Source organism: Drosophila miranda, assembly GCF_003369915.1.
Source record: "Drosophila miranda strain MSH22 chromosome Y unlocalized genomic scaffold, D.miranda_PacBio2.1 Contig_Y2_pilon, whole genome shotgun sequence".
Classification (NCBI taxonomy): Eukaryota; Metazoa; Arthropoda; class Insecta; order Diptera; family Drosophilidae; genus Drosophila; species Drosophila miranda.
The window spans coordinates 22,769,633-22,792,780 of NW_022881614.1; the positions used below are offsets into that span (position 1 = coordinate 22,769,633).

The following is a 23,148-nucleotide window of genomic DNA, read 5'->3' on the forward strand; positions in this document are numbered from 1 at the left end:
GCACAGAGATCTCTGCCTGGCACAACGAATTTCATTTCATTTAATTAGTTTCTTGAGCCGAAAGCCGGTTTGGAACGCAATAAGACAAATGGCTGGCGATAAGCGGTCCCCAGAGGCCGACGTCAACAAATGTCAGAGAGTGAAAACAATATTAAATTGGTACTCGTCTTATCAAAAGACATTTGCGGGATTTGGATTATTCGGTATTATTTGGTTCTACCCTGATTACAGGCGACATTCCAGAGAGGCTCTCTAAGCGATCGCCAAGTGAATCATTGGAATCCCTTGAATTACTCGGAAATGCACTCGTTCTAATTGAGACAGTAATGTTGGTTCAACATCGCCGTGAAGGCTTTCGTGGAGGAGTGGGAATCAGATTCATTCATTGATTCACGATTGATTCATTCTCGACATTCCCACAGGCGACAAAATGTGAGAAAGGGGCACGTTTCTATTTAACCAGACCTAAACAGAGAGGAGCACTTCTCACATTGGACTGGGACCCAGTCACACGTCATCTGTAGATATAGGTGGACTAATTATCACTAGGTTCGTCACACGCCTGATCTGATGTCAGTGCTTGGTGTTTTCTTCGATTAAGCCTTAATTTGATTTTGTTTGGGCAAAGACCATCATGGAAATTTTGACAGGTCTAATTAGTAAACGGATGTTATTGGGTGTGTTAAATATGATGAATCTCATGGCATCAATTAAATTCCATTCACGTTTCGTTCTGGTCGCTTCAATACAGTGTTTTCTCAGTTTCAAATATCGCGCCAAATGATACTAGCGGATGGCTTGTGGCGCCCCCTAGATAGCTGTGATAGTTTTCCGATAGTGACTCAACCAATTGGCTTGAATGCGCATTGCAGGATGTTTTAGCACGAGGTTACATTTGGATGCATTATAGACTATAATTCTTTATTCTATTCATTCTATTTTGTTACCTCTCTAGGCCATATACCTTGCCATGTTGGGAGATTAGTAGTCCATTGTAGATCAGTATTAAAACAGGGAACAGGGTGACCGTTTACGGTATTTTTAATACTTTTTGGTATTTTTTTAGGTCAAAATTGAACCGACTGCATATCGGTATATAATGATCAATTTCATCAATCTATTATTTTTAATTTTAAACGGTATACAGAAATCCAATTAAAGCAAGTATTTAGAATAGGCCAGTCAAGTAGAAAATAAATTCATTAATGGCATAAAATTATGTTTTTTTTTTTTTTTTTTAAGGTCCATTTAATTGCTTGTATTTACAACTTATTTTATACTTAAAGCAAACTATATTAAAGGTTAGGCTATGCAAGCCCAACATGTGTGGGACGGCCGTGAAGCAATGCTTCACACATGTGCAGGCTTCGTTTAGACTAACTGGACTCTTGTCTGGTGCTCAACAGCGCGCAGTTCCCTCATAATGGTCGCCGCGAAGCAGCTCGTCGCCTCCCAGTTTTCCGGGGACAGGAGCATGCACGGCACCAAGCTCTGCTTGACTACGGCTCCACCCAGCGCTTCTTCTAGCCGCTGGCGCTGCGCTGCGAACCTGCCACACGAAAATATCGCATGCTCGGCATCCTCCTCCACGTAGTGCCCGTACCAAGAGCATTCTGCGGAGTCCGCGTGCCCGAAGCGATGAAGGTAGCTTCGGAAGCAGCCGTGACCACTGAGGAGCTGAGTCAGGTAAAAGTTGACCTGCCCGTGCTTCCTGCTTACCCACGCGTCGATGGACGGGATAAGCTGGTGGGTCCAACGCCCCTTAGTGGTCGTGTCCCAGCGCTGTTGCCACCTTCTGAGACTCTCCTGTTTGCACGCCATGCGTACCTGCCTTTTCGCCGCCGCGTCCATTCCTCTGCCATGTGTTTCCTGGTAGTATGTGGACCGTTCATCCGCCAGGAATTCCAGGGGTGCTATGCCCGCGATCACGTGTGCTGCCTCGTCCGAGGCCGTTCGGAAGGCACTGGTGATCCGAATCGAAGAGAGGCGGTGCGTGGCTGCCAGACCCCGTGCGTAGCTCGCTGTTCGAAGGGCCTTTGCCCAGATTGGCGCCGCATATAGCATCACCGATCTCGTGACACTCGTTAGCAGTTGTCGCCGCCATTGCTTTGGTCCTCGGGTGTTCAGCATTAGCCTCGAGAGCGCACCGTTGGTGGTCGCCGCCTTCGTGCCCATGTAGGCCAAGTGCTCCCGAAAGCAGAGACGTGTGTCCACCAGGACACCAAGGTATTTGATAGCGCGCTTAGACGAAACCGGGGTACCTGCCACTGAGATGTTGGCCGTCTCGACTTTCTTCCGGCTGGATACCAGCACTGCCTCTGTTTTGTGGGGTGCGAGTTCGAGCCCGACCAGGTCCAGCCATTGTTGAATGCGCGCTATCGTTTGGTTGCAGGTCGTTTCCACGACGGACAGGTCTTTTGCCACCACTAGGACAGCCACATCGTCTGCAAAACCCACCATGTGTACTCCGTGGGGGAGGCTGAGTCGCAAGATGCCGTCATACATTGCGTTCCACAGAGTGGGGCCAAGCACTGAACCCTGCGGGACGCCTGCCGATACCTCGTATTCCTCCGTGCCAGCCTGCGTGTCGTACAAAAGCAGCCTTCTCTCAAAGTAGCTTTGTACCATCCGCTGCAGGTACCTGGGTGTGTCGAAACTCTCCAGCGCCCTTAGGATGCAGCTCCACCTCGCCGTGTTGAACGCGTTCTTAATGTCTAGGGTGACTACTAGGCAGTACTCTTTCCCGCCGCCTTTCCACCGAGTGCCGGCAATTGCACCGGAGGCAATGTCCACCACCTTACGAACGGCGTCTATCGTGGATCGGGCCTTGCGAAAGCCGTATTGGTGCGGTGAGAGGTCGCCAGCCTCCGCGATGGAGCGTTCCAGTCGCGCGCAGACCACCTTCTCAAGCAGTTTACCCGCGGTGTCGATCAGGCAGATAGGCCTATACGACGACGCTGTCCCCGGCGGCTTGCCTGGCTTGGGAATAAGCACTAGCTTCTGTATTTTCCACCTCACAGGGAACACTCCTTCCCGAAGGCACTGATTTAGCAGCTTCGCAAAGATGTCCGGACGCGTGGAGAGGGCGAGCAAGAGGGCTCTGTTCGGGATAGAGTCCGGCCCAGGAGCCTTGTTCGGGCTGATGCTCCTGGCTGCGCTTTCGACTTCCTCGAGTGACACCTCCTCGATGTGTGCCTGACTGTGCGGCTGCAGTGTGAGGCAACGGACATCCCCGATGTGGTCAGCCCTGTGCGGAAAGAGTTCCTCCACGATAGATCTTGTCGAGTCGGGGTCCGATGGGGGTGCCTGCCTCTTGGCGCAAAGTAAAATCGTCAACAACTTGTACGCCCTTCCCCATGGGTCCTGCTCCGCAGAGTCGCATAGCTTGAGAAAGCACTGGCGCTTGCTATCCCTAATGGCCGCCTTGAGGGCCCTTCTGCAGTCCCTAAACGTGGATTGCCATTGCGGAAAGGCAGTGCTTCCGCGCGAGCGCTGGTAGCGGCGTCGAGCTTGGTTGCATTCCCGGCGTAGCGCGGCAATGTCCTCGTTCCACCAGAACACAGGTTGGTGGTGGCGACCGTAGTGCTTCCTCTGCGCCATGGTGGCATTGCATGCTGCCTCCAGATGCTCCATGACATGGTTGGCCATGCATTCAGCATTTCCATTCGCCGTGAGGTTGGACATAAGCTCCATGAACAGGGCCGTATTGAGCGTTTCGGCGCGATAGCATCTCCATCTGGGCGCAGCTGTCTCTAAGCTACACGTCTGTTGGCCTGTGTCCCATATAATTGCCCTGTGGTCGCTCCCTGTGTAGATGTTGCTGATGCTCCAGCCCGATGAATTAAAAAGTGAGCTGCTGACAAATGTAAGGTCGATGACCGATCCTGTTCCTGCTCTGGAGAAGGTATGCTGGTTTCCCTCGTTGAGGAGCGCGATGTCCAGGGGCGCAATGATCTCCAGCAGAGCTCTACCTCTCGCATTCGTCGCCACGCTTCCCCACTCCTCAGCCCACGCGTTGAAGTCCCTCCAATGGCTATTGGGTGACGTCCTCTAGCATCAGCCGCTAGGTTGTCTAGAGTACCTGCGAACTCGGAGAGCGTCAGGCTTGGGGCAAGGTAGACGCTGTATATCCACACACCTCCGACCTTGGCGCGCACAAACCCAGCAGCAGCGCTTGAGAGGGAAAGCTGCAATGGCGTGGCCCCGCATAGCCATATCGCGGCCTTTTTGGTGGCATCCAAGATGAACCCAGGGGACTCCCTAGTTTGATATGGCTCGCTGAGGATGGCGAGGTCAATTGCCAATTCTCTTATGGATTGGCTCAGCAGGTCTTGAGCCGCAGCGCAGTGGTTGAGGTTGAGCTGCATAACCTTCATTATTGGGCCGGCAAGCTGGGCACGCTCCTGGCTGCTGGACATCTCCTGCTACCCGCATAATGGTTCGTCTCATTGCTGTTGTTAGCGGTGCAGATGAAACACCGCGGATCGCTTTGACAGGTTGCCGCCTTGTGCCCGTTCACGCCGCATCTGAGGCAGCATCCGGTGCGATCCACCGCGCTCTTGCACCTGATTGCTAGATGCCCAAACTCCAGACACCTGTAGCATCGTCGTTGAGCTGTCCGCTCCCGGATCCTACAGCTTGTCCATCCGACTTTAAGTTTCCCCACCATGAGCAGGGCTCTTGCCTGCACGGGCGGCAGGCACACAACTGCCAGTTGCGTACCAGCGAACGATGGCCTCAGACTTTTAATGGCGCTGGTGTCCACGCTGGGGGCGTCTATCGATGCAGCTATCGCTGCTGCGATGTCCTCCTTCTCGACCAGGCTGTCGAGATCCCTGACCTCCACGCAGAGTTCTTCTGACACCGCCCTGATGCCCGTCTGCAGTCCCAGTGCCGCGCTGATATCCTCCTTGAGCTTAGCTGTGTTGCTTTTGCTCGCGCCGTTGAGCTCGAGCAGCAGCTCGCCCTTTGCCGTCCTCCGGAATCTGTTAACATTATCCCCTACCTCCTGAAGCTTGCCATCCTGGCGCCTGGTGACCATACGGAGGATGTCGCTATAGCTAAGCTCGCCCTGGGGTTGAATGATTATTGCGTCTGGCCTTGGCTCGCGCTCACGGGGCTCCCTTTTTTTCCTTACCCTAGGGCCCACCTGCTGCCACTTGAGCTGTTTCTTAGCGGCTGGGGTGGCACCATGGTCCACTGTACCCGAGGGGGTTAGTTCATCCTGGGACTGCGCCGGCGGTTTGAGCTGGGTCGACGCTTGTTGAAGCTTTGTGCCTCTCTGCCTCTTTGTGGGCTCCGCAGCCATTTGAGGCGACTCGCGCAGCCTCTTTGAGCCGGTGTGTGGCGGCTTCGCAGCTGTTTGGGTACCAGTGGTGGCGGTCTCAATTGTCCTGGTGTGCAGCTTCTCGAAATTCTTGACCACCAGGGCCTGAAGGGTTACCACTCTCAGGGCTAAATCTTTCATCACGTTGTCCACATGCCGCTGGTCGTTCATCCTCTTGACCAGCTCATTGGCCCGAGTACCCAGGTTTTTTAGCAGCTCTAATGGGTCAGAGTGCGGTCGCTCCTTCTCTTTGCCATCCGGGCCGGGCTTGAACATGCTCGATCCCTGAGCTTTCGCAGGTGCTGACGGTGGTGGGGATCTGGTAAGGGCGTTGCGCCTACCAAAGACTGCGTCCTCAGTCATCTTCTCTATCTGTGTGTTTGGTGTGTGGGGGGTGTTGTCCATGTAAAAAGAATCTCCACTCGAGTTCGTTATTCCTGGCCGCAGTACGTAGTCACCGTGGTGATCCCATGGGTGTCTTTCCGTGGAGTGAGGTCCATGCGAGGGTTGACCCTGGGCCTTATGAGCACCAGGGTTCAGAGCCAGATCGGTGCTAGTTGGGATATGAATCAACCAAGCCTACGCAACCACCATAGTGGGACGGCCAGGAAGCGTTAAACGAGGCCTGCCAAGGTTTTAACGAGACGGGGGCGGTGGAGACATTAACCTATGAGCCATTTCAACAGGGGTTCAGCCTGCCTACTCAGGTCATAGAATGCCGACGCCGTCAGCCCACAGTCTAATGTACGTAAGGGGGGTTCCAGTGGGTCGTACGTAACACCTTACTGGTCTCGGTGTTACGGGCGGTATAGTACCTACCAAGGCGCCTATGGCACCGATGGGTCCACTATAAAGGCTTATCCTGGGCATCCCGCGATGGCCGGGAATTTCATCCAGACGATAGTCGCTGGGGTTATACCGCCGCTTCTCGGTATGGTAAAGGGTACGCCGCCGTAGCGCTGGGGTTGGCAGGAGGACAGCTCCGGGACCCGTTGTGTACCCGATGGCCTCAGAAAGCGCCGATGTGCAGTGTGAGCCTCTAAATATCCCCATAAATACCACTTTGCCACATCCTATAGACCCATGGTGAGGGGGCCGAAAAGTCGTGGTATACTTCTAGGATGTATGATGCAGCGCCATCTGCCGGTGCTCGTCTTCCTCTACGTGCTACGTAGCAGCACCCTCTGACGGTGGGACACGCCTGCGATGAGTAGGCTATCGCCGTCTTGTAGCCCTGGTCAGCAGCTGTTGCTCTGATCAGGAAAATAGACATACAGAAAAACGTGGAGCTCATCCTAAAGAAGCTGGGGCAACTGGTGCATTATGTCGGGCCTTAAAACGGCCAACCGCATACTCGCGCGGTGCAGGCAACTCAGTTGCTTGACATGGCAACTCCGTCACCATCCATCTTGGGCCGGTGAGAGGAGGAGAGAAACTCACCCCGGGAGCTTCGTGAGTGTTATGAGTGAGTTGGAGTTTGAGTGACAAACCCCAAATTAATTCAGCCATGGCAGATTGCTTTAAAATCCTGATTGACGACCTTCTTGGGTTTGGACACGGTCTGCTCGGGCCAGGAGTCCAGAGTAAAGCTCAGTAGGCATCGCGCCCATAGGGCATAAAATTATGTGGGTTGAGCTAAATGTTCGATTTAGCTGGGAATATTCGACGGAAGATAAAAAACGAGGAATATTATACATTTTCGGTATTTTTTAGAGTGAGAGCGTATATTTTATTGGGACTTGCTCTCTTTTTTTGGGACTTACTCTCTATTTTGTGGTGGGAAATTTTCTCAAATTGAGGGAATTTTTCGGGGATACAATGTCCTTTTCAGCTCAACAATGTCCCTTGCATTCCATCCCCACTTACGTTTTCATACGTTTTATGTTGCTGGCAACATTAATTTGTAAGGGCCAGACTCATGTGCCGTGAAATCGAGCAGCATTGTTCCACAACATTGCGCGGATTGAGCAACATTTTGCATACCCTGGGAAATGGATGTTCAAGAACCGAAAAAATGTTTGTCATCTAATGCACCAATAAAGGCCAAAACTAGTCAGTTTCTGTTTTAAAGGTATTTCAACGATATTTTGCAGGTTTTGGTCTTCTTACAGAAACCAAGCATGGGTATCGGGATCGAGATATATTTACAAGACCCTAATCATTTGCATTAAAATGTCCAAAACATAACAATCTGAGATCATTTCTATATTAATTGTGTTGTGAAATCCTCGATACGAGATTTCAATGTTGAGCAGAAATGCTCTGGGGAATCTTTGCGTTTAATAATGTACTACACGATATAGACAATTCGAGATTTATTCATTTGGACTTCAATCAACTTAAACTTTAATCTTAATCGCGTATAGAGTACAATGTAATGGGTAATACGGGTTTAAGCGCGGCCGGCTGCAACTGCTAATTGTCGTTGTGATTTCGTCGAAACGCAAACGAAAGACTCTTCATGGTGATCGGAAACGAGGTTACGCCGCCCTAGCATGAAACGACGCCGTTCTCCGAGTGGGCAATCGCAGTTAGAGCGCTCTCACTCTCTTTGTAGTTTAACCCTTAGAAAACCGTCCATGCCGCCCCAATACTGGGACCAGTATTAGAAACCAAAGGATGTCACATGTGAATGCTCTGTGAATAAATAAAGTGTTCGTTATGGTACATGTATGGTCGAATAGAGCTAGCAACGGTGGTAGGATTATTCTGAGGTCTGTGGCACCGGTAGCCGACATAGTTTAGAGACCGATCGTTTGTATACGCCTGATGCTGTTTTAACAGTTGCGACTCTGACTAAACTGTCAACTCCAGGGTAAACTTCTATTATCCTTCCCAGTTTCCACTCGTTGGGTGGCAGTCGGTCATCCTTGACAATTACTAGATCGCTGACTTGTAGATTGTCGGTTTCATGTCGCCACTTTGGACGGGCTTGAAGATGTGATAGCCAATCCGAACTCCAACGTTTCCAAAATTGCCGGATCGTTTTCTGTCCTTCCAGAAATTGGACTGTAAGTGGAACAACCCTTGTCGTTACATCCGGCGGTGCTAATAATGAATCTCCAATAAGAAAATGTGCCGGGGTGAGGACAGCTAGGTCCTCCGGCTCCGCGCTTAGTGGACATAATGGCCGGGAATTTAAACAGGCTTCAATTTGTGTTAGCACGGTAGCAAGTTGTTCATAGGTCATTTTATATCCTGAAAAGGCTCGATAGAGATGTGTTTTGACAGACTTTACATTTGCCTCCCAAAGGCCTCCGAAATTAGGACTATGCGGTGGATTAAAATGCCATTGGACGTTTCGGGCCGCTAAAGCAGGTATTACAGTTGTGGGTAGCTCTCGTTTCAAATGTATTTGCCAGGTTTGAAGAGCCCGGTCGGCACCAATGAAGTTCGTGCCGCAGTCGCTATACATGTGTTGACAGTAGCCCCGACGCGCGATGAAACGTTGTAGGGCCATGAGAAAGTGTTCGGTGGTGAAAACTGCGATATACGCCTTGTAGTTTGTGTGTCCACGGAATCTGGATGCTTGAATTTCGAACGCGCCTGTATAGTCCACTCCGGTGGCGATGAATGCACGAGTTGGCGGATTGACTCTATGTAGGGGAAGATCGGCCATCAATTGTGCTGCTGGTTTCGATCGGTGACGAAAACATCGGACGCATTGTCGAAGAATGCGTTTAACAGTTTGTTTTCCGTTGACTATCCTGAATTTGTGTCGAATATTGGCCAGCGTTAATTCGGTGCCGCCGTGGAGTGCGAGACGGTGGGCATTACGCACGACGAGATCGGTAAAATGATGATGATTGGGAATGATTATTGGTTGTCGCTGGCTTATCGGAAGGTGCATTGCATTTCGCAGTCGACCTCTGACTCGTAGAATTTGTTGGTCATCTAGAAATGGGGATAATTGACACAGCTTGTGTGTGCCCGATAGTGCCTTGTTTCCCTTCAACCTCAATATCTCTGTCGCGTAGACCTCCTGTTGAATGCTGCGAACGAGATGAATTAAAGCGTTGTCGAGCTCCTGCACACTCAGTGGTCCAGACAGTTTGTCCCCTTTGGCTTGAATGTTATGTATAAACCGTAGAACATATGCCATGACTGATATTAACCTGTCGTATGAGGACGAGTTTTGGATGAAGGCTTCTGGAGCCTCCGAGACTTGCACAGCATTTTGGAACAAAACTGATGGTTTCTCCTCGATTATAGTCCTGTCGATGTCCTGACTGGGAACTCCGTTTGCCGGCCATTGGCTTTCCGGCTGCTGTAGCCATGATGGTCCAGACCACCATAATGGATGTACTGCTAACTCTTGTGGTGTTAAGCCACGAGTTGCGCAGTCCGCTGGGTTTACCGCAGTAGGTACATGTCTCCACTGAGTTGATGTACTATGCTCCAAAATCTGTCCAACGCGATTTGACACAAAGGTTTGCCATCGGTGGGGATCTCCATTTATCCAAAACAAAACGATAGTAGCATCTGACCAATAGAAGGTTGCCATAGGTGGTCCTGCAGTGCGAAGTTGGTCCCGGATCCATTTTGCCAGTTTAACTGCCAGCAGCGCACCCGAAAGTTCGACTCGTGGAATTGTGATCGGTTTCGTGGGTGTGACTCGACTGCGTGCAGCTAGCAAATGAGTTTGAATCATTCCGTTTGGTAGCTCTGCACGAATATATGCACATGCTGCATACGCCAGTGATGATCCATCGCAGAAAACATGTAGCTGTAATGACGCAAGCTCGTGGATGTTGAAGCGCAGCCATCGTGGTACTTGAATTTGCTCGACATATGGCAAGTTCTGTATGAATCCCTGCCATCTATCAAGCAGTTCGGTTGGCAGCGGTTCATCCCAGTCCAGTTGTGCTAGGCTGCCATCGTTGCGTTTGATGCGGGCCATCCATGAGTCCTTGAGTATCGCCTTCGCGGTCATGACACAGGGCGTGATGAAACCTAATGGGTCGTACAGTCGGGCGACTGTGGAAAGTAAAGAACGTTTAGTATGTGCGTGACTGATTTCAAAATTTATCTTGAACCCAAAATAGTCTTGATGTGGATGCCAATAGAGGCCTAAGGTCTTAACGGATCTTGTTACTCAAACTCTAATAATGTCTTATGAGATAAATGGTCTGGAGGTATTTCTTGTAGCAGAGAAGCGTCATTCGCAGACCACTTTCGAAGCTCCATTCCTGCTGATCGTAAGGCTCCGATCAATTGATTTTGAATTTCTAATGCTCCTTCGCGAGTGGAAGCTCCGCTTTGTACGTCGTCAACGTATATTTTGTGTCGAAGGACCCTTTCCGCGAGTGGGTATCGGTCGCGTTCATCCTGCGCCAGTTGATGTATGACACGAATGGCTGTGTAAGGAGCTGAAGCGGTTCCAAACGTAACTGTGTTGAGATAATACTCAGCTACTTGGTTGTGTTCGTCATGCCAAAAGATGCGTTGATATTGCGAATCCTCTGCATTCATGTCAATGCATCTATACATCTTCTGAATGTCGGCAGCAAAAACAAAACGATGGAAACGCCAATTCAGGACCACGCCGGCTAGATCGTTTTGGAGCGCTGGTCCGGTGCATAGGAAGTCATTGAGCGATTTTCCGTTTGACGTTTTACAGGAGGCGTCATATACTACTCTAACCTTAGTAGTGACACTTTCCTCTTTGAATACTGCGTGATGAGGCAAGGTGCAACATGTGGACTCGATTCCATTCTCCTTGCTAATGATGCAATGCTGCTGCTCCTTGGTTGTTACTTTAGTCACCTGGCCTAGTTGAAAGTACTCCTTCATGACTTCCGAATATTTGGCTTGCAGCTCCGGCTGCCTTTGGAATCTTCGTTGAAGCATTTGGAATCGATTAATCGCGATTTGACGTGATTTGCCTAGCACCTGCGAAGGGTCAAACAAACGCTTAAGTGGTAACCGTACCAAATACTTGCCGTTTCGTTGACGGATGTGAGTTCGTTTAAAATGCTCCTCGCACCATCGCTCTTCCGGTGTGAGCTGTTTTGCAGAACCGAGATGCTCCATTTCGAAGAATTTCTGGACGAGATTCTCTAGCCTGTTGTGGTGACATCTAATGGTGACAGCGTGTGAGCGTGTGGAAGTGGCTCGACCAAAGACTATCCAGCCAAGCTGGGTGTGCTGTGCAATTGGTTGGTTCTCCTTTCCTCTGCGGATATCTGAAAGCAGGATCTGTGGGATTACGTCCGCTCCCAGCAGATCAATCCGTTGTGATTTGTAGAACCTGGGATCGGCGAGTTCTATTCCGTTCAAATGAGGACATTGCTGCAATTTGATGGATTTTGAAGGTAATTGCGATGTAAGCGTTTTAAGTATAAACGCAGTATCAATGGTAGTACAAAACTGCGAAGTACAAGAACTTAATGACAATTCTGTAGTGTAGGTACACCTGTTCTTGGAGGTGGTCCCAACTCCAGCGATTTCTGCCGAAATTGGATGCCGCTTGAGGTTGAGAGCCTGCACTGTGTGCTCTGTAATGAGGGTTCCTTCCGAGCCTGAATCCACTAACGCACGTACCACAGCTGATTGGCCAGTGTGGTTGTTGTGGATTGTGACCAGGGCAGTGGCTAGAAGGACAGTGCTGGGTCCGTGATGCGTTGCCGTAGCGGAGACTAGTTGCGCAGAGTGTGTTCTCACAGACGAGTCGGTCGCTGCAGACTGTGAATGACCACCGGAACTAGTGTTGGGAACAACCGGGAGAGGCTGTGCAGTGCTCTGAGTAGGAAGTGGGGTCCTAGCGTAGAGTTGCGTAGGTGTAGCCCTGCCAGATGAGTCGCTCGTTGTATACTGCCAGGAGTTACCGGAACGAGCGCTATGGGAGGCTGCGTGAGGCTGTGTTGCCACCTGAGCAGGAGTTGGGAATTGCAGCAGTGTATGGTGTCTTTGACCACACTGCGTGCAGTTCCTTTTACTGGTACATTTTGAAAGTGCATGGGAACGGGTCAGACAGTTGAGGCATGCCTTTGCATGATCGACGATGGCTTTCCTTGCAAAGCAGTCCTTGGACAAAAGGTCCGGGCAATGCCGAAGATTGTGACTGTCGCTACAGTGAGGGCAGCGAGTGTGTTCGGCAACCGCAGTCTTGGCGTGGAAACTGTTGCCCTTGTATGTTACGTTGCCAACTGACTTCTTCGGGTGCCTTTGATTGACAGGCTGCGGCACAGGTGTCCGCGTCGTGGAGTGGCCTCGATTTTCGAACACATCGATGCTGACGAGACGGTCGTTGAGAAATGATTGTAGCTGAGAAAATGTGGCAAGTTCGGCAGAGCTACCGAGATGGAGCTCCAAGCTTGCAGTGTCGTGCTTGGCAGTCTGGAAGTGAGATGATGAGCCATCCAATGCTGAACATCTAGATTCTTGAAAGCATTGAGACAAACCGTCGCAACATTAAGCATATGTTTTATATCAGCAGACTGCTCCTTTGTCAACTGTGGCAAGTGATACAAACCGTTCATATGGTACATAAACTGCAGCCGTTTGTTGTCGTATCGCTTGAGGACGAGACTCCAAGCTGTTGCATAAATATTTCCCGCAAGCGCCATCTGCTGAATATCCTCGTCGCGATCCGAGGGAAGATCTTGCTTCAGGAAATGAAACCTTTGGACGTCGGACAGTTTCTGGTTGTTATGGATGAGTTGAACAACTGCATCGTGAAATGCCGGCCAATCCACAAACTTGCCTGTAAATGTCGGTACAGGTAGCTTGGGCAATTGCACTGATGATACAGATGGATTTGCTAGCTCCGGATTCTGCTGTACCGGTGGTGCTCTTGGACATACATTTTCGTAGGCCTCTGATATGATGCTGAATGCCGTTGTATAGTCTTCATCAAAGCGAAAGGCCACTTCGCTGGACACATAACTATGCGTACTTGGACATCGAAGTATTAGTAAACGTTGATGATTTTGCTCAAATTCACCTAAGAACCGTTGCAAAGTTTGTCAGCGCGTTTGAAAATAAGCTTTTGTTTTCCGATCTGCGCCATCCTTTCTGAAATTACGCACCGTTTGATTAACCCTCGCAATGAGATTTGTCTGAATAACACTGAGATTGTCGATCTCCACCTGAGGATCGGCTTCGAGGTCGTGGGACTCGGCTGTTGACATGTTGCTCATATATGTGTATGTACCTTTCTCACCCTTAGTTGCACTCTCTTTGACCTTGTACAAAATACCCACAACGAAACACTTACTCTGGTACTCGGGAGTGCTTCTCCTTGCTTAAAGCGTAGCTTAAGAGAACTTGCGAGTCGTTGTTGTTGGTGTTGTCCGAGCGGAGAGCAGTAACTGTGCTACTGTGAGCGTTGAGTTGAGGCCTTGTGTCTAGAGATGATGTGCAGCAACAGAACGCTCGTTGGTCTCTTGGTCTCTGCTTTGCACGAGAGAGAGGCTGCTGTCTAACCGTCGGCTTGTGTTGTTGTTGTGTGCTACTGTCCAGGCGCAGAGCTATCGTCTGGTCTTCTTTGTCCCTGCTTCGTGCGAGAGATAGCGGCTGTTGGATAAACCGTTGGTTTGCGTTGTGTTTGCCGTTTACAGTTGCAGCCGGTAAAATATGATTTTATTTGTACATTTAACTGAACGCGGAACGAGGTAGAATCATATGCGTATCGTACGAATTAAACGCGGTTCCCACATGGGCCACCAAAAATGTTGTGAAATCCTCGATACGAGATTTCAATGTTGAGCAGAAATGCTCTGGGAAATCTTTGCGTTTAATAATGTACTACACGATATAGACAATTCGAGATTTATTCATTTGGACTTCAATCAACTTAAACTTTAATCTTAATCGCGTATAGAGTACAATGTAATGGGTAATACGGGTTTAAGCGCGGCCGGCTGCAACTGCTAATTGTCGTTGTGATTTCGTCGACACGCAAACGAAGACTCTTCATGGTGATCGGAAACGAGGTTACGCCGCCCTAGCATGAAACGACGCCGTTCTCCGAGTGGGCAATCGCAGTTAGAGCGCTCTCACTCTCTTTGTAGTTTAACCCTTAGAAAACCGTCCAAATTGCGTCTTGAAACAGCTTGGAAAAACAGTTTCTTCATATATTTCAACGAAATAGGGTATACCTGTGCCCACACTCCGGTTGACTGACATTTCACACTCACTTACGTTGCCACTGTTTTTTTGTTGACCCTTTTTGCTTAAACCTTGTTTTATACACTATACAATAAAAGTCAGGGTACTTAAAAGTAGTCAATCAGGTAAAAAATGTATTCATTAATAGCCTGAAATTATATGGGCAAAGCTAAACGTTTTAGTTAGTCAACATTATTCAACGGAATAAAGAAATTGAGCAATTGGAACGATTTTTCTCTTACGTTTTATTACGTTTCATTTGTTTGACCATTTTCGCTAAAACCTTTTTTTACACAAAATGCAATAAAAGCAAGGACTAAAAACTAACCAACCTTGAAGAAAATAGATTCATTAATCGGATAAAATGATGTGGGCATGACTAAATTATCTATATAGCTAGTAATATTCCATGGAATATCAAAAACGAGGAATATGTAAAATATAACTTGATTTCGTCAGTATATTTACGGTATATTTTTAAAATGAGATGCCATATTTCTGAGAGCCGTACGATATTCGAGAAGTCAGCTGATTTGTTTTACTTTTTATCGACTGTTCACATGCGCCGGGTTTTTTTGTTTGACTGAAAAATGACTGATATGTTTGTTAAAACAAAATTAAAACGAGAAACTCAACAGGTGGACCAAGAATTAACTAAGAAACTCGCTGTGAAGCAGTGTAACATGTGGGACACCATTGAAGCTGAGTCTGAGGGCACCGCACACGCTTCAGATAATTTTGCGCCAAAGAAGCGATCAGTCTCCTGGATAACAACCACTGCGGGTTGTCTAAAAAAATTTAAGAAATCTGATGTTGGCATTGGTGTGGAGCCCAAAACAGAAGTCGCAAATAAAATATGGTCGGAATTGCGTTACTTGCAGGATGGTATGTACTTAAAATAAAACAACTAAACTATTCACAACTGCTTTACTAAAGAAACCAGTGATATTGCCGATTCCACAGAGGATTCCAGTGAATCCGAGCTGGACCTGGAAGCATCTCATGATACGTCCTCTGAAGCGGGACCTCTTGGGAGTAACAGTAACTCTGATGATGACCAAAAGACTGATTTTTTTCTATACACACGTGAGTACTAAACGTCCCAATCTATTTTTCTCTATTAATTTTGTTTTATTATAGAATCTAAGACTGCCTGGCGGGTGCCAATGGTACTTGAAAGAACAATCAAAAAATTTGTTTACTTTCCTAAAAATAAGAACGCTCAATCAACAAACCGTTTATTTGTGACGGGATCCATTCAAAAGATCGTCATTTTCTACAACGATGAGAAATCCGCAACCATAGAAGAGCTCACCGATGGGCATGACTGTGGAATTAAAACTCAGGAATCGACTATCCAATCCATCAACGATAAAGAAGCTGGAATTGAGCCGGATAAAGAATATAAAATACCAATTGATGATAAAGAGGCCTTGGATTTGGCCTCTCCATTCGCTATTAACGAAGCTCCACTGGAAGATCAACAAGATGCGGAGACAAAAGCACTATCGTCATCGGAAGCCGAACCACAGCTATTCAACGAGGATCTTGGTTCCTGCACCCTGAAGGATGAAAAGATTTGCGACATAAAAGTTCTACCAGAAGCACAGCAGGACTCAGATGCAGAGTCTCTAATCACTATTGAAGAAGTTAAAGAAGATCTGTCCCCAACTGAAACCGAACCACATGCATCGCCGGAAACAGGAGCAGTGACTGAGGATGATGAAAGTGCCATGGAAGTAGACGAGGCTAACCGATCAATGCAGCACTGCCAGGATTTCAATGTAGATCTACCTTACTGCCCCCAGCGTTGAGCGTCTTTGAGAATAGCCTGAAGTGCAACGATGTGCTGGCCGTGATCAAAGAGGACATAGAGCTCTATGGCACTGCCGTGTTGACCCTGTTGGCTGGTCAGATCACAGTGAACGGCTTCAGAGCCAAAAAACGTCAAAACTTGACCATCTACTCCCCAAGGGCATCAATTGGGTGAGCATTTCTCCGAAAAAGCGTGCGAAACCAATGCAAGAGAAGGTTGAATGGGACAAATTGTCTGAGAACTTTACGTGCGCACAATTGGACAACCTTCAGGGGTGCTTCAATAGTCAGGAGGATGCCCTTGTGCTCTTGCAGAGGAACACCAAGGACCAGAACATGCTCGAAACTTTAAAGCAGTACATGAGCCAGATTTTGTTCCCCCAGGTGAATGGGGCTAATGTGCCGCACTCGCAAAGCGAGATGCTGCTCAACTGCTACATCCAGAGCTCGGACAGAAAACGCACCCTTCAAGTACCTTATGAGTGGACAAAGCTGAAGATTCAGAAGACGAGCCGCCTGATGGTAACCGGTGGGAAGGGTGTCGGCAAGTCCACCCTGCTGCGATATCTGCTCAATCGGCATTTGAACGCTTTTCCACGCCTACTGTTCATTGATTTGGACATTGGCCAGCCGGAGATCTTTTTGCAGCAAACTGTCTCCTGCACTGTCATTGAAGAGCCGCTTCTGGGGCCAGGATTCCTACTGAACAAGCAGCCGGATCGGGCTCACGTCGTGGGCGACACAAACATCGTCATGTGCCACGAGCAGTATTTCGAGGCGGTGGTCCAGCTGATGAGCCACATCCAAAATAATCCCGAGTATGCCAACATGCCTTTTCTGATCAACACGATGGGCTACAACAGGGGATTTGGCCTCGAGCTGATGGCTCTGCTGGTGGACTACATCAAGCCGACGGATGTGGTGCAGATCTCGAGTACTTTACCCATGAACAACTTTAAGTCGCTACTCGACTGGTCGACCCTTTCAAAGGTCAAAGGTCCCTATGTCTACAAAAATACGGCGTTCATGGTTGAGGGTAAAAACCATAAGTACACGCTCCACGAGCTGCCCAGTGTTGTCCCACCTAGACAGCAGGGAGTCTGGCGAATGAGTCCCAGGGATATGAGATTCGCCAATCTGTTGGTCCGCCTCAGCTCCTGCCTGAGGGGCAGTGCCAAGCACCTGACTGACTGCGAGCCCCTCAGCTCATCTTTTGTGAATATTCAAGTCGTCCATTCCACAGAGGAAGACCTTGATAAGAGTAGCATTATCGCTGGAATGGAAGCCAATGTGGTTTACTTGGCCCATCTGGAAGCTCAGGATCTGCCCGTGTGCCTGGGCATAGGTAAGCAGAGTTCAACCATTTCAGTTGATTATTTCACTGATCATTTCGCGTATTCCCCGTCAGGTGTCGTCCGTGCCATTGACTTTGAGAAAGAGAAGCTGTATCTCGTGCCGGCCATTCCTCTGGAGCGAATGTGCCAAGTGAATTGCCTTATATCCTGTGGAGACATCAGCCTTCCGCAAAAGTTCTTCACGGAGCCTGGGCCGCAGGCCGGCAGCAACATGCCGTTCGTCTTTCAGCAGGACGACGCCGGCTGGCTGACAAAGAGCATCAATCAGTTCTATTCGCGAACGTCTTCCATGAAAAAAGATTAATGCTAAACCAGCTACCTGTACTTTTATGAAAAGTAAAAATCCAAATAAAGCTTTATTGATATAGAGGCTAATGCGAGATATTGTGTCTGCCCTTCAGTATCCTGCGCATCAGTACACGACGTCCCTCTGGGGTGGACATGCGAGGACGTTGCGTGGACGTTGATGCGTTTCACCTCGCGGGGCTTGGGGAAGTGGCAGCGGACCTTCGGCTTGAGCACGGTCCGGTCGAAGGCATGCTTCTGGCGCACTAGGATGGTTTGTGCCGTGTTGAATGCCACCAGGCAGGTTCTAAAATAACAATAGTTATTAATGTTCCATACAAAAGAATTTTCGTTGATTTTCACCTCTGAATCAATCCCTGCAGCATGTTTTTGTTAAGTAATTTTGTATATCACTTTTTCCCCACTTGCTGTGAACTTTTGAAGAAAATCGGCGCAGATCTTATATACCAAAATATACAGATCAAAAATTAACTTAGCTCACTTAAGGTCCCTCTATTTAAACAGTTGAACTACTTGAGGTAAATGGCGGAAAATATGAAAGATTTTAATAAGAAGTAAAGTAATTTTCAATAAACAGCTGTACAGCGCTGCCAGATGTTCATTCGCTAGATCTTACGGAAAGTTGGCATTGCAGCACTGATTACGATGGCAAACAGCTGACAATATAAAATACAGTCACACTGTTACAACTCCATTCAGCTAATCGGCCAAACTGTAAATTTTGCTCCGTTCGTTCGGTTCGTCTCCCATGTTTTCTATTGTTATACCAGAAAAAAAGTGAAAAGCAAAGAAAAACATGCAGCATGTGAGGCCCAGAGTGCTAAGTAAATAGACTGTGCGCCGTTATCGTAAATAAAGCCTGCAAAAAGCGAGTAGATCTCTGCAATGAATGCAAGTTGCAAGTGAAAATTCCAACAAAAAGCAGCAAACACACACACAAGACACTGCCGCACATTCAGGCCGATGTATGTGTGTCGCTCTTTGGACGCAATTTTGGTAGCAGGACAGTGGAGCTAAGGGAATCTGGGCCCCGAGTGAATGGTAGAGTGCACTTTGCGACTCTCAGACTCGACTTCCCCGAAAAACGGAGCATTTAAAATAGCACAAGAGAGGTGAGTGCACATCCATGTTCGAGTGCGTGTATCTGTGTGTGAGTGTGTGAGTGGGGAGATATTGCAGCCGCCTGCATTTATTTATATCCATTAACCAGAAATCCATAATGTGCATTGTAATTAGCTATATCTGCGTCAGGCATCGAGTCAAAACAGGAAAAAATACAAAAATCGATTTTCCTTAACTTACGACTTTTCTACGCCTCACTGGGCTCCACGGTGAGGAGAGCGCTTGGGGAGCCGGCAACACCGAAGTTGACGTTGACGTCGACGCTGGCGGCGACTACGATGCGGCACCATAAAGTATACATAAATTGAATTTCGAAACACGGAAGCGTGATGGTTAGTGGAGGAGGCTGCAACAGCAGCAGCACTGTTGTTCTTTTTCTCTCATTTGCTGGTGTTAATGATGATGATGATGGTGTGTGTTGTGTTCGTGTATGGATGCGTAAGAGAGGGCGAGAAAACTCGAAAAATCTGACCAGGACACGGTCAGCCAGAGTCCAGAAGTCATGGCCACGAGGCTTAACAAATGATTGTGGCGGCGGCGGCGGCGGAGGCCCCCTGCAAATGGAGAGTGTTTTCCCGGTCATGCGGATGCGGTGCGGCTGGGGCAGCTGTCACTTCACTTACCCACCCTTCTCCCCTCTGCTGACTTTCATGTGTCTGTCTTTTCAGCCTATCTCCCTTCCTTTCTCTCTTTGCCTGCGACGAGAGTGTGTGTGTGTGTGTGCGTGTGTGTTTTGATGACGGCACTCAGTTTCCGCCCGCACTGATTTTGCCCGTGCCAATACCAGACACAGTGTGTCCTCGCAAACACTGACCACCAGCTGCTGGAAGGTATACCGAAAGCTTTGGTTTTTCCAGAGTATGCTTCTCTGTATTAGCACTTCATAAAATTAGCAACTTTGGTTGATTTAATTTAGCGAGTGACCACTGTACTAAATCCCGACCATTACCATTCCAGTTTTTGGCACTATTTTGCGGATGCTGCGTGAGCAAAAAGGGGGACGCTTCTATGAGTGGAGTGCCTAGAACTGGGAACTGGGACCTGGCCTTTTTATACCCGATACTCAAAATGAGTATTGGGGTATATTAGATTTGTGGTAAAAGTGGATGTGTGTAACGTCCAGAAGGAATCGTTTCCGACCCCATAAAGTATATATATTCTTGATCAGCATCAATAGCCGAGTCGATTGAGCCATGTCTGTCTGTCCGTCTGTCCGTCCGTCCGTCCGTCCGTCTGTCCGTCTGTCCGTCCGTCCGTCCGTCCGTCCGTCTGTCCGTCCCCTTCAGCGCCTAGTGCTCAAAGACTATAAAAGCTAGAGCAACGATGTTTTGGATCCAGACTTCTGTGATATGTCACTGCTACAAGAATATTTCAAAACTTTGCCCCGCCAACTTCCGCCCCCACAAAGGGCGAAAATCTGTGGCATCCACAATTTCGACGATACGAGAAAACTAAAAACGCAGAATCGTAGAAGATGACTATATGCAATATCTGAACCAGATCGTATAATTATTATAGCCAGAATCAAGAAAATAATTTCATTCTTTCTCGCTCTATCTCTCTCACACACAGGTTTCATGGTCGGTTTTGCCAATTGCAAAAGATGAGTTCAAGGATCTCAGAACCCTAAGAGCTAGAGCAACCAAATTTAATATCCACACTCCTGTGATATCGGACCTTGACCGTTTTATGTCAAAATTTCGCCACACCCCCTTCCGCCCCGCAAAGGACGAAAATCTGGGGCATCCACAAATCTCAGAGACTATTAACGCTAGAGTAACCAAATTTAGTATCCGCACTCCTGTTAGATCTCACTATAAAACGTATATCTCAAAGTATCGCCCCACCGCCTTCCGCCCCCACAAAGGACGAAAAACTGTTGCATCCATAATATTGAGGATACAAAGAACTAAAAACGCAGAATCATAGATCATCGTGTCGTTTAATATTAGCGGCGTGTGCCGGAGGAGAGCCATACTGACTTAGTATCGGGTATAACTGTAGAGTTGCGGTCTCCGCAGCAACTCACAACGTTCCACCTCGTTTTTATACCCGATAATCAAAATGAGTATTGGGGTATATTAGATTTGTGGTAAAAGTGGATGTGTGTAACGTCCAGAAGGAATCGTTTCCGACCCCATAAAGTATATATATTCTTGATCAGCATCAATAGCCGAGTCGATTGAGCCCTGTCTGTCTGTCCGTCTGTCCGTCCGTCCGTCCGTCCGTCCCCTTCAGCGCCTAGTGCTCAAAGACTATAAGAGCTAGAGCAACGATGTTTTGGATCCAGACATCTGTGATATGTCACTGCTACAAAAATATTTCAAAACTTCGCCCCGCCCACTTCCGCCCCCACAAAGGACGAAAATCTGTGGCATCCACATTTTTAAAGATACGATAAAACCAAAAACGCAGAATCGTAGAGGATGACTATATGTTCTAGAGTGTAAAATCTCAACCAGATCGTATAATTATTATAGCCAGAATCAAGAAAACAATATCATTCTTTCTCGCTCTGTCTCTCTCTAACACACAGGTTTCATGGTCGGCTTTGCCAATTGCAAAATATGAGTTCAAGGATCTCAGAACCTATAAGGTTCATGCGTCATGCTAACCTATAAGGGCAAAACCCCACCACGGATCCAAAGTAAAACTCTGCCTACCTTTCTTTTCCTCTCCTCTCCGTTTGTTTGTCTGGGTTTGGGTATTTTTAGACGGGGAGCACAGAGATCTCTGCCTGGCACAACGAATTTCATTTCATTTAATTAGTTTCTTGAGCAGAAAGCCGGTTTGGAACGCAATAAGACAAATGGCTGGCGATAAGCGGTCCCCAGAGGCCGACGTCAACAAATGTCAGAGAGTGAAAAACAATATTAAATTGGTACTCGTCTTATCAAAAGACATTTGCGGGATTTGGATTATTCGGTATTATTTGGTTCTACCCTGATTACAGGCGACATTCCAGAGAGGCTCTCTAAGCGATCGCCAAGTGAATCATTGGAATCCCTTGAATTACTCGGAAATGCACTCGTTCTAATTGAGACAGTAATGTGGGTTCAACATCGCCGTGAAGGCTTCCGTGGAGGAGTGGGAATCAGAGTCGGCAAAGTGCTAATCAGCTTTGACTGGGATGCGCTTTCTGCGGGGCATTGATTCACGATTGATTCATTCTCGACATTCCCACAGGCGACAAAAAGTGAGAAAGGGGCACGTTTCTATTTAACCAGACCTAAACAGAGAGGAGCACTTCTCACATTGGACTGGGACCCAGTCACACGTCATCTGTGGATATAGGTGGACTAATTATCACTAGGTTCGTCACACGCCTGATCTGATGTCAGTGCTTGGTGTTTTCTTCGATTAAGCCTTAATTTGATTTTGTTTGGGCAAAGACCATCATGGAAATTTTGACAGGTCTAATTAGTAAACGGATGTTATTGGATGTGTTAAATATGATGAATCTCATGGCATCAATTAAATTCCATTCACGTTTCGTTCTGGTCGCTTCAATACAGTGTTTTCTCAGTTTCAAATATCGCGCCAAATGATACTAGCGGATGGCTTGTGGCGCCCCCTAGATAGCTGTGATAGTTTTCCGATAGTGACTCAACCAATTGGCTTGAATGCGCATTGCAGGATGTTTTAGCACGAGGTTACATTTGGATGCATTATAGACTATAATTTATAGTTCATTCTATTTTGTTACCTCTCTAGGCCATATACCTTGCCATGTTGGGAGATTAGTAGTCCATTGTAGATCAGTATTAAAACAGGGAACAGGGTGACCGTTTACGGTATTTTTAATACTTTTTGGTATTTTTTTAGGTCAAAATTGAACCGACTGCATATCGGTATATAATGGTCAATTTCATCAATCTATTATTTTTAATTTTAAACGGTATACAGAAATCCAATTAAAGCAAGTATTTAGAATAGGCCAGTCAAGTAGAAAATAAATTCATTAATGGCATAAAATTATGTGGGTTGAGCTAAATGTTCGATTTAGCTGGGAATATTCGACGGAAGATAAAAAACGAGGAATATGATACATTTTCGGTATTTTTTAGAGTGAGACCGTATATTTTATTGGGACTTGCTCTCTTTTTTTTGTGA

At 47.7% G+C, this 23,148-nt stretch overlaps 1 protein-coding gene, 1 long non-coding RNA gene and 2 pseudogenes across 4 annotated transcripts; 2 read left to right on the forward strand and 2 right to left on the reverse strand.

Moving 5' to 3' along the window:
• Positions 1-4,027: 4,027 nt before the first annotated feature.
• On the reverse strand, positions 4,028-6,249 carry LOC117192489. The gene is made up of 2 exons (XM_033397192.1): positions 4,139-6,249; positions 4,028-4,081 (listed from the first exon to the last, which is right to left on the reverse strand). Exon 1 carries the CDS (start codon positions 5,729-5,731, stop codon positions 4,376-4,378), a length of 1,356 nt encoding a protein of 451 aa, XP_033253083.1. The 5' UTR covers positions 5,732-6,249; the 3' UTR covers positions 4,028-4,081; positions 4,139-4,375.
• Positions 6,250-6,416: 167 nt separating this feature from the next.
• LOC117192513 lies at positions 6,417-7,400 on the forward strand. Of its 3 annotated transcripts, none has more exons than XR_004474357.1 (2): positions 6,417-6,778; positions 6,832-7,400. It is a non-coding gene; the product is annotated as an uncharacterized LOC117192513 (long non-coding RNA). The 3 variants fall into 3 exon arrangements; XR_004474356.1 differs by having other exon boundaries at positions 6,418-6,791; XR_004474355.1 differs by having other exon boundaries at positions 6,423-6,791; positions 6,841-7,400.
• Positions 7,401-15,120: 7,720 nt separating this feature from the next.
• On the forward strand, positions 15,121-17,982 carry LOC117193889 (annotated as a pseudogene).
• On the reverse strand, positions 17,924-18,490 carry LOC117192504 (annotated as a pseudogene).
• Positions 18,491-23,148: the final 4,658 nt, after the last annotated feature.

Bases quoted from the DNA above. Each gene is read 5' to 3' on its own strand.
- LOC117192489 (XM_033397192.1), bottom strand. From the start codon at position 5,731: ATGGACAACACCCCCCACACACCAAACACACAGATAGAGAAGATGACT.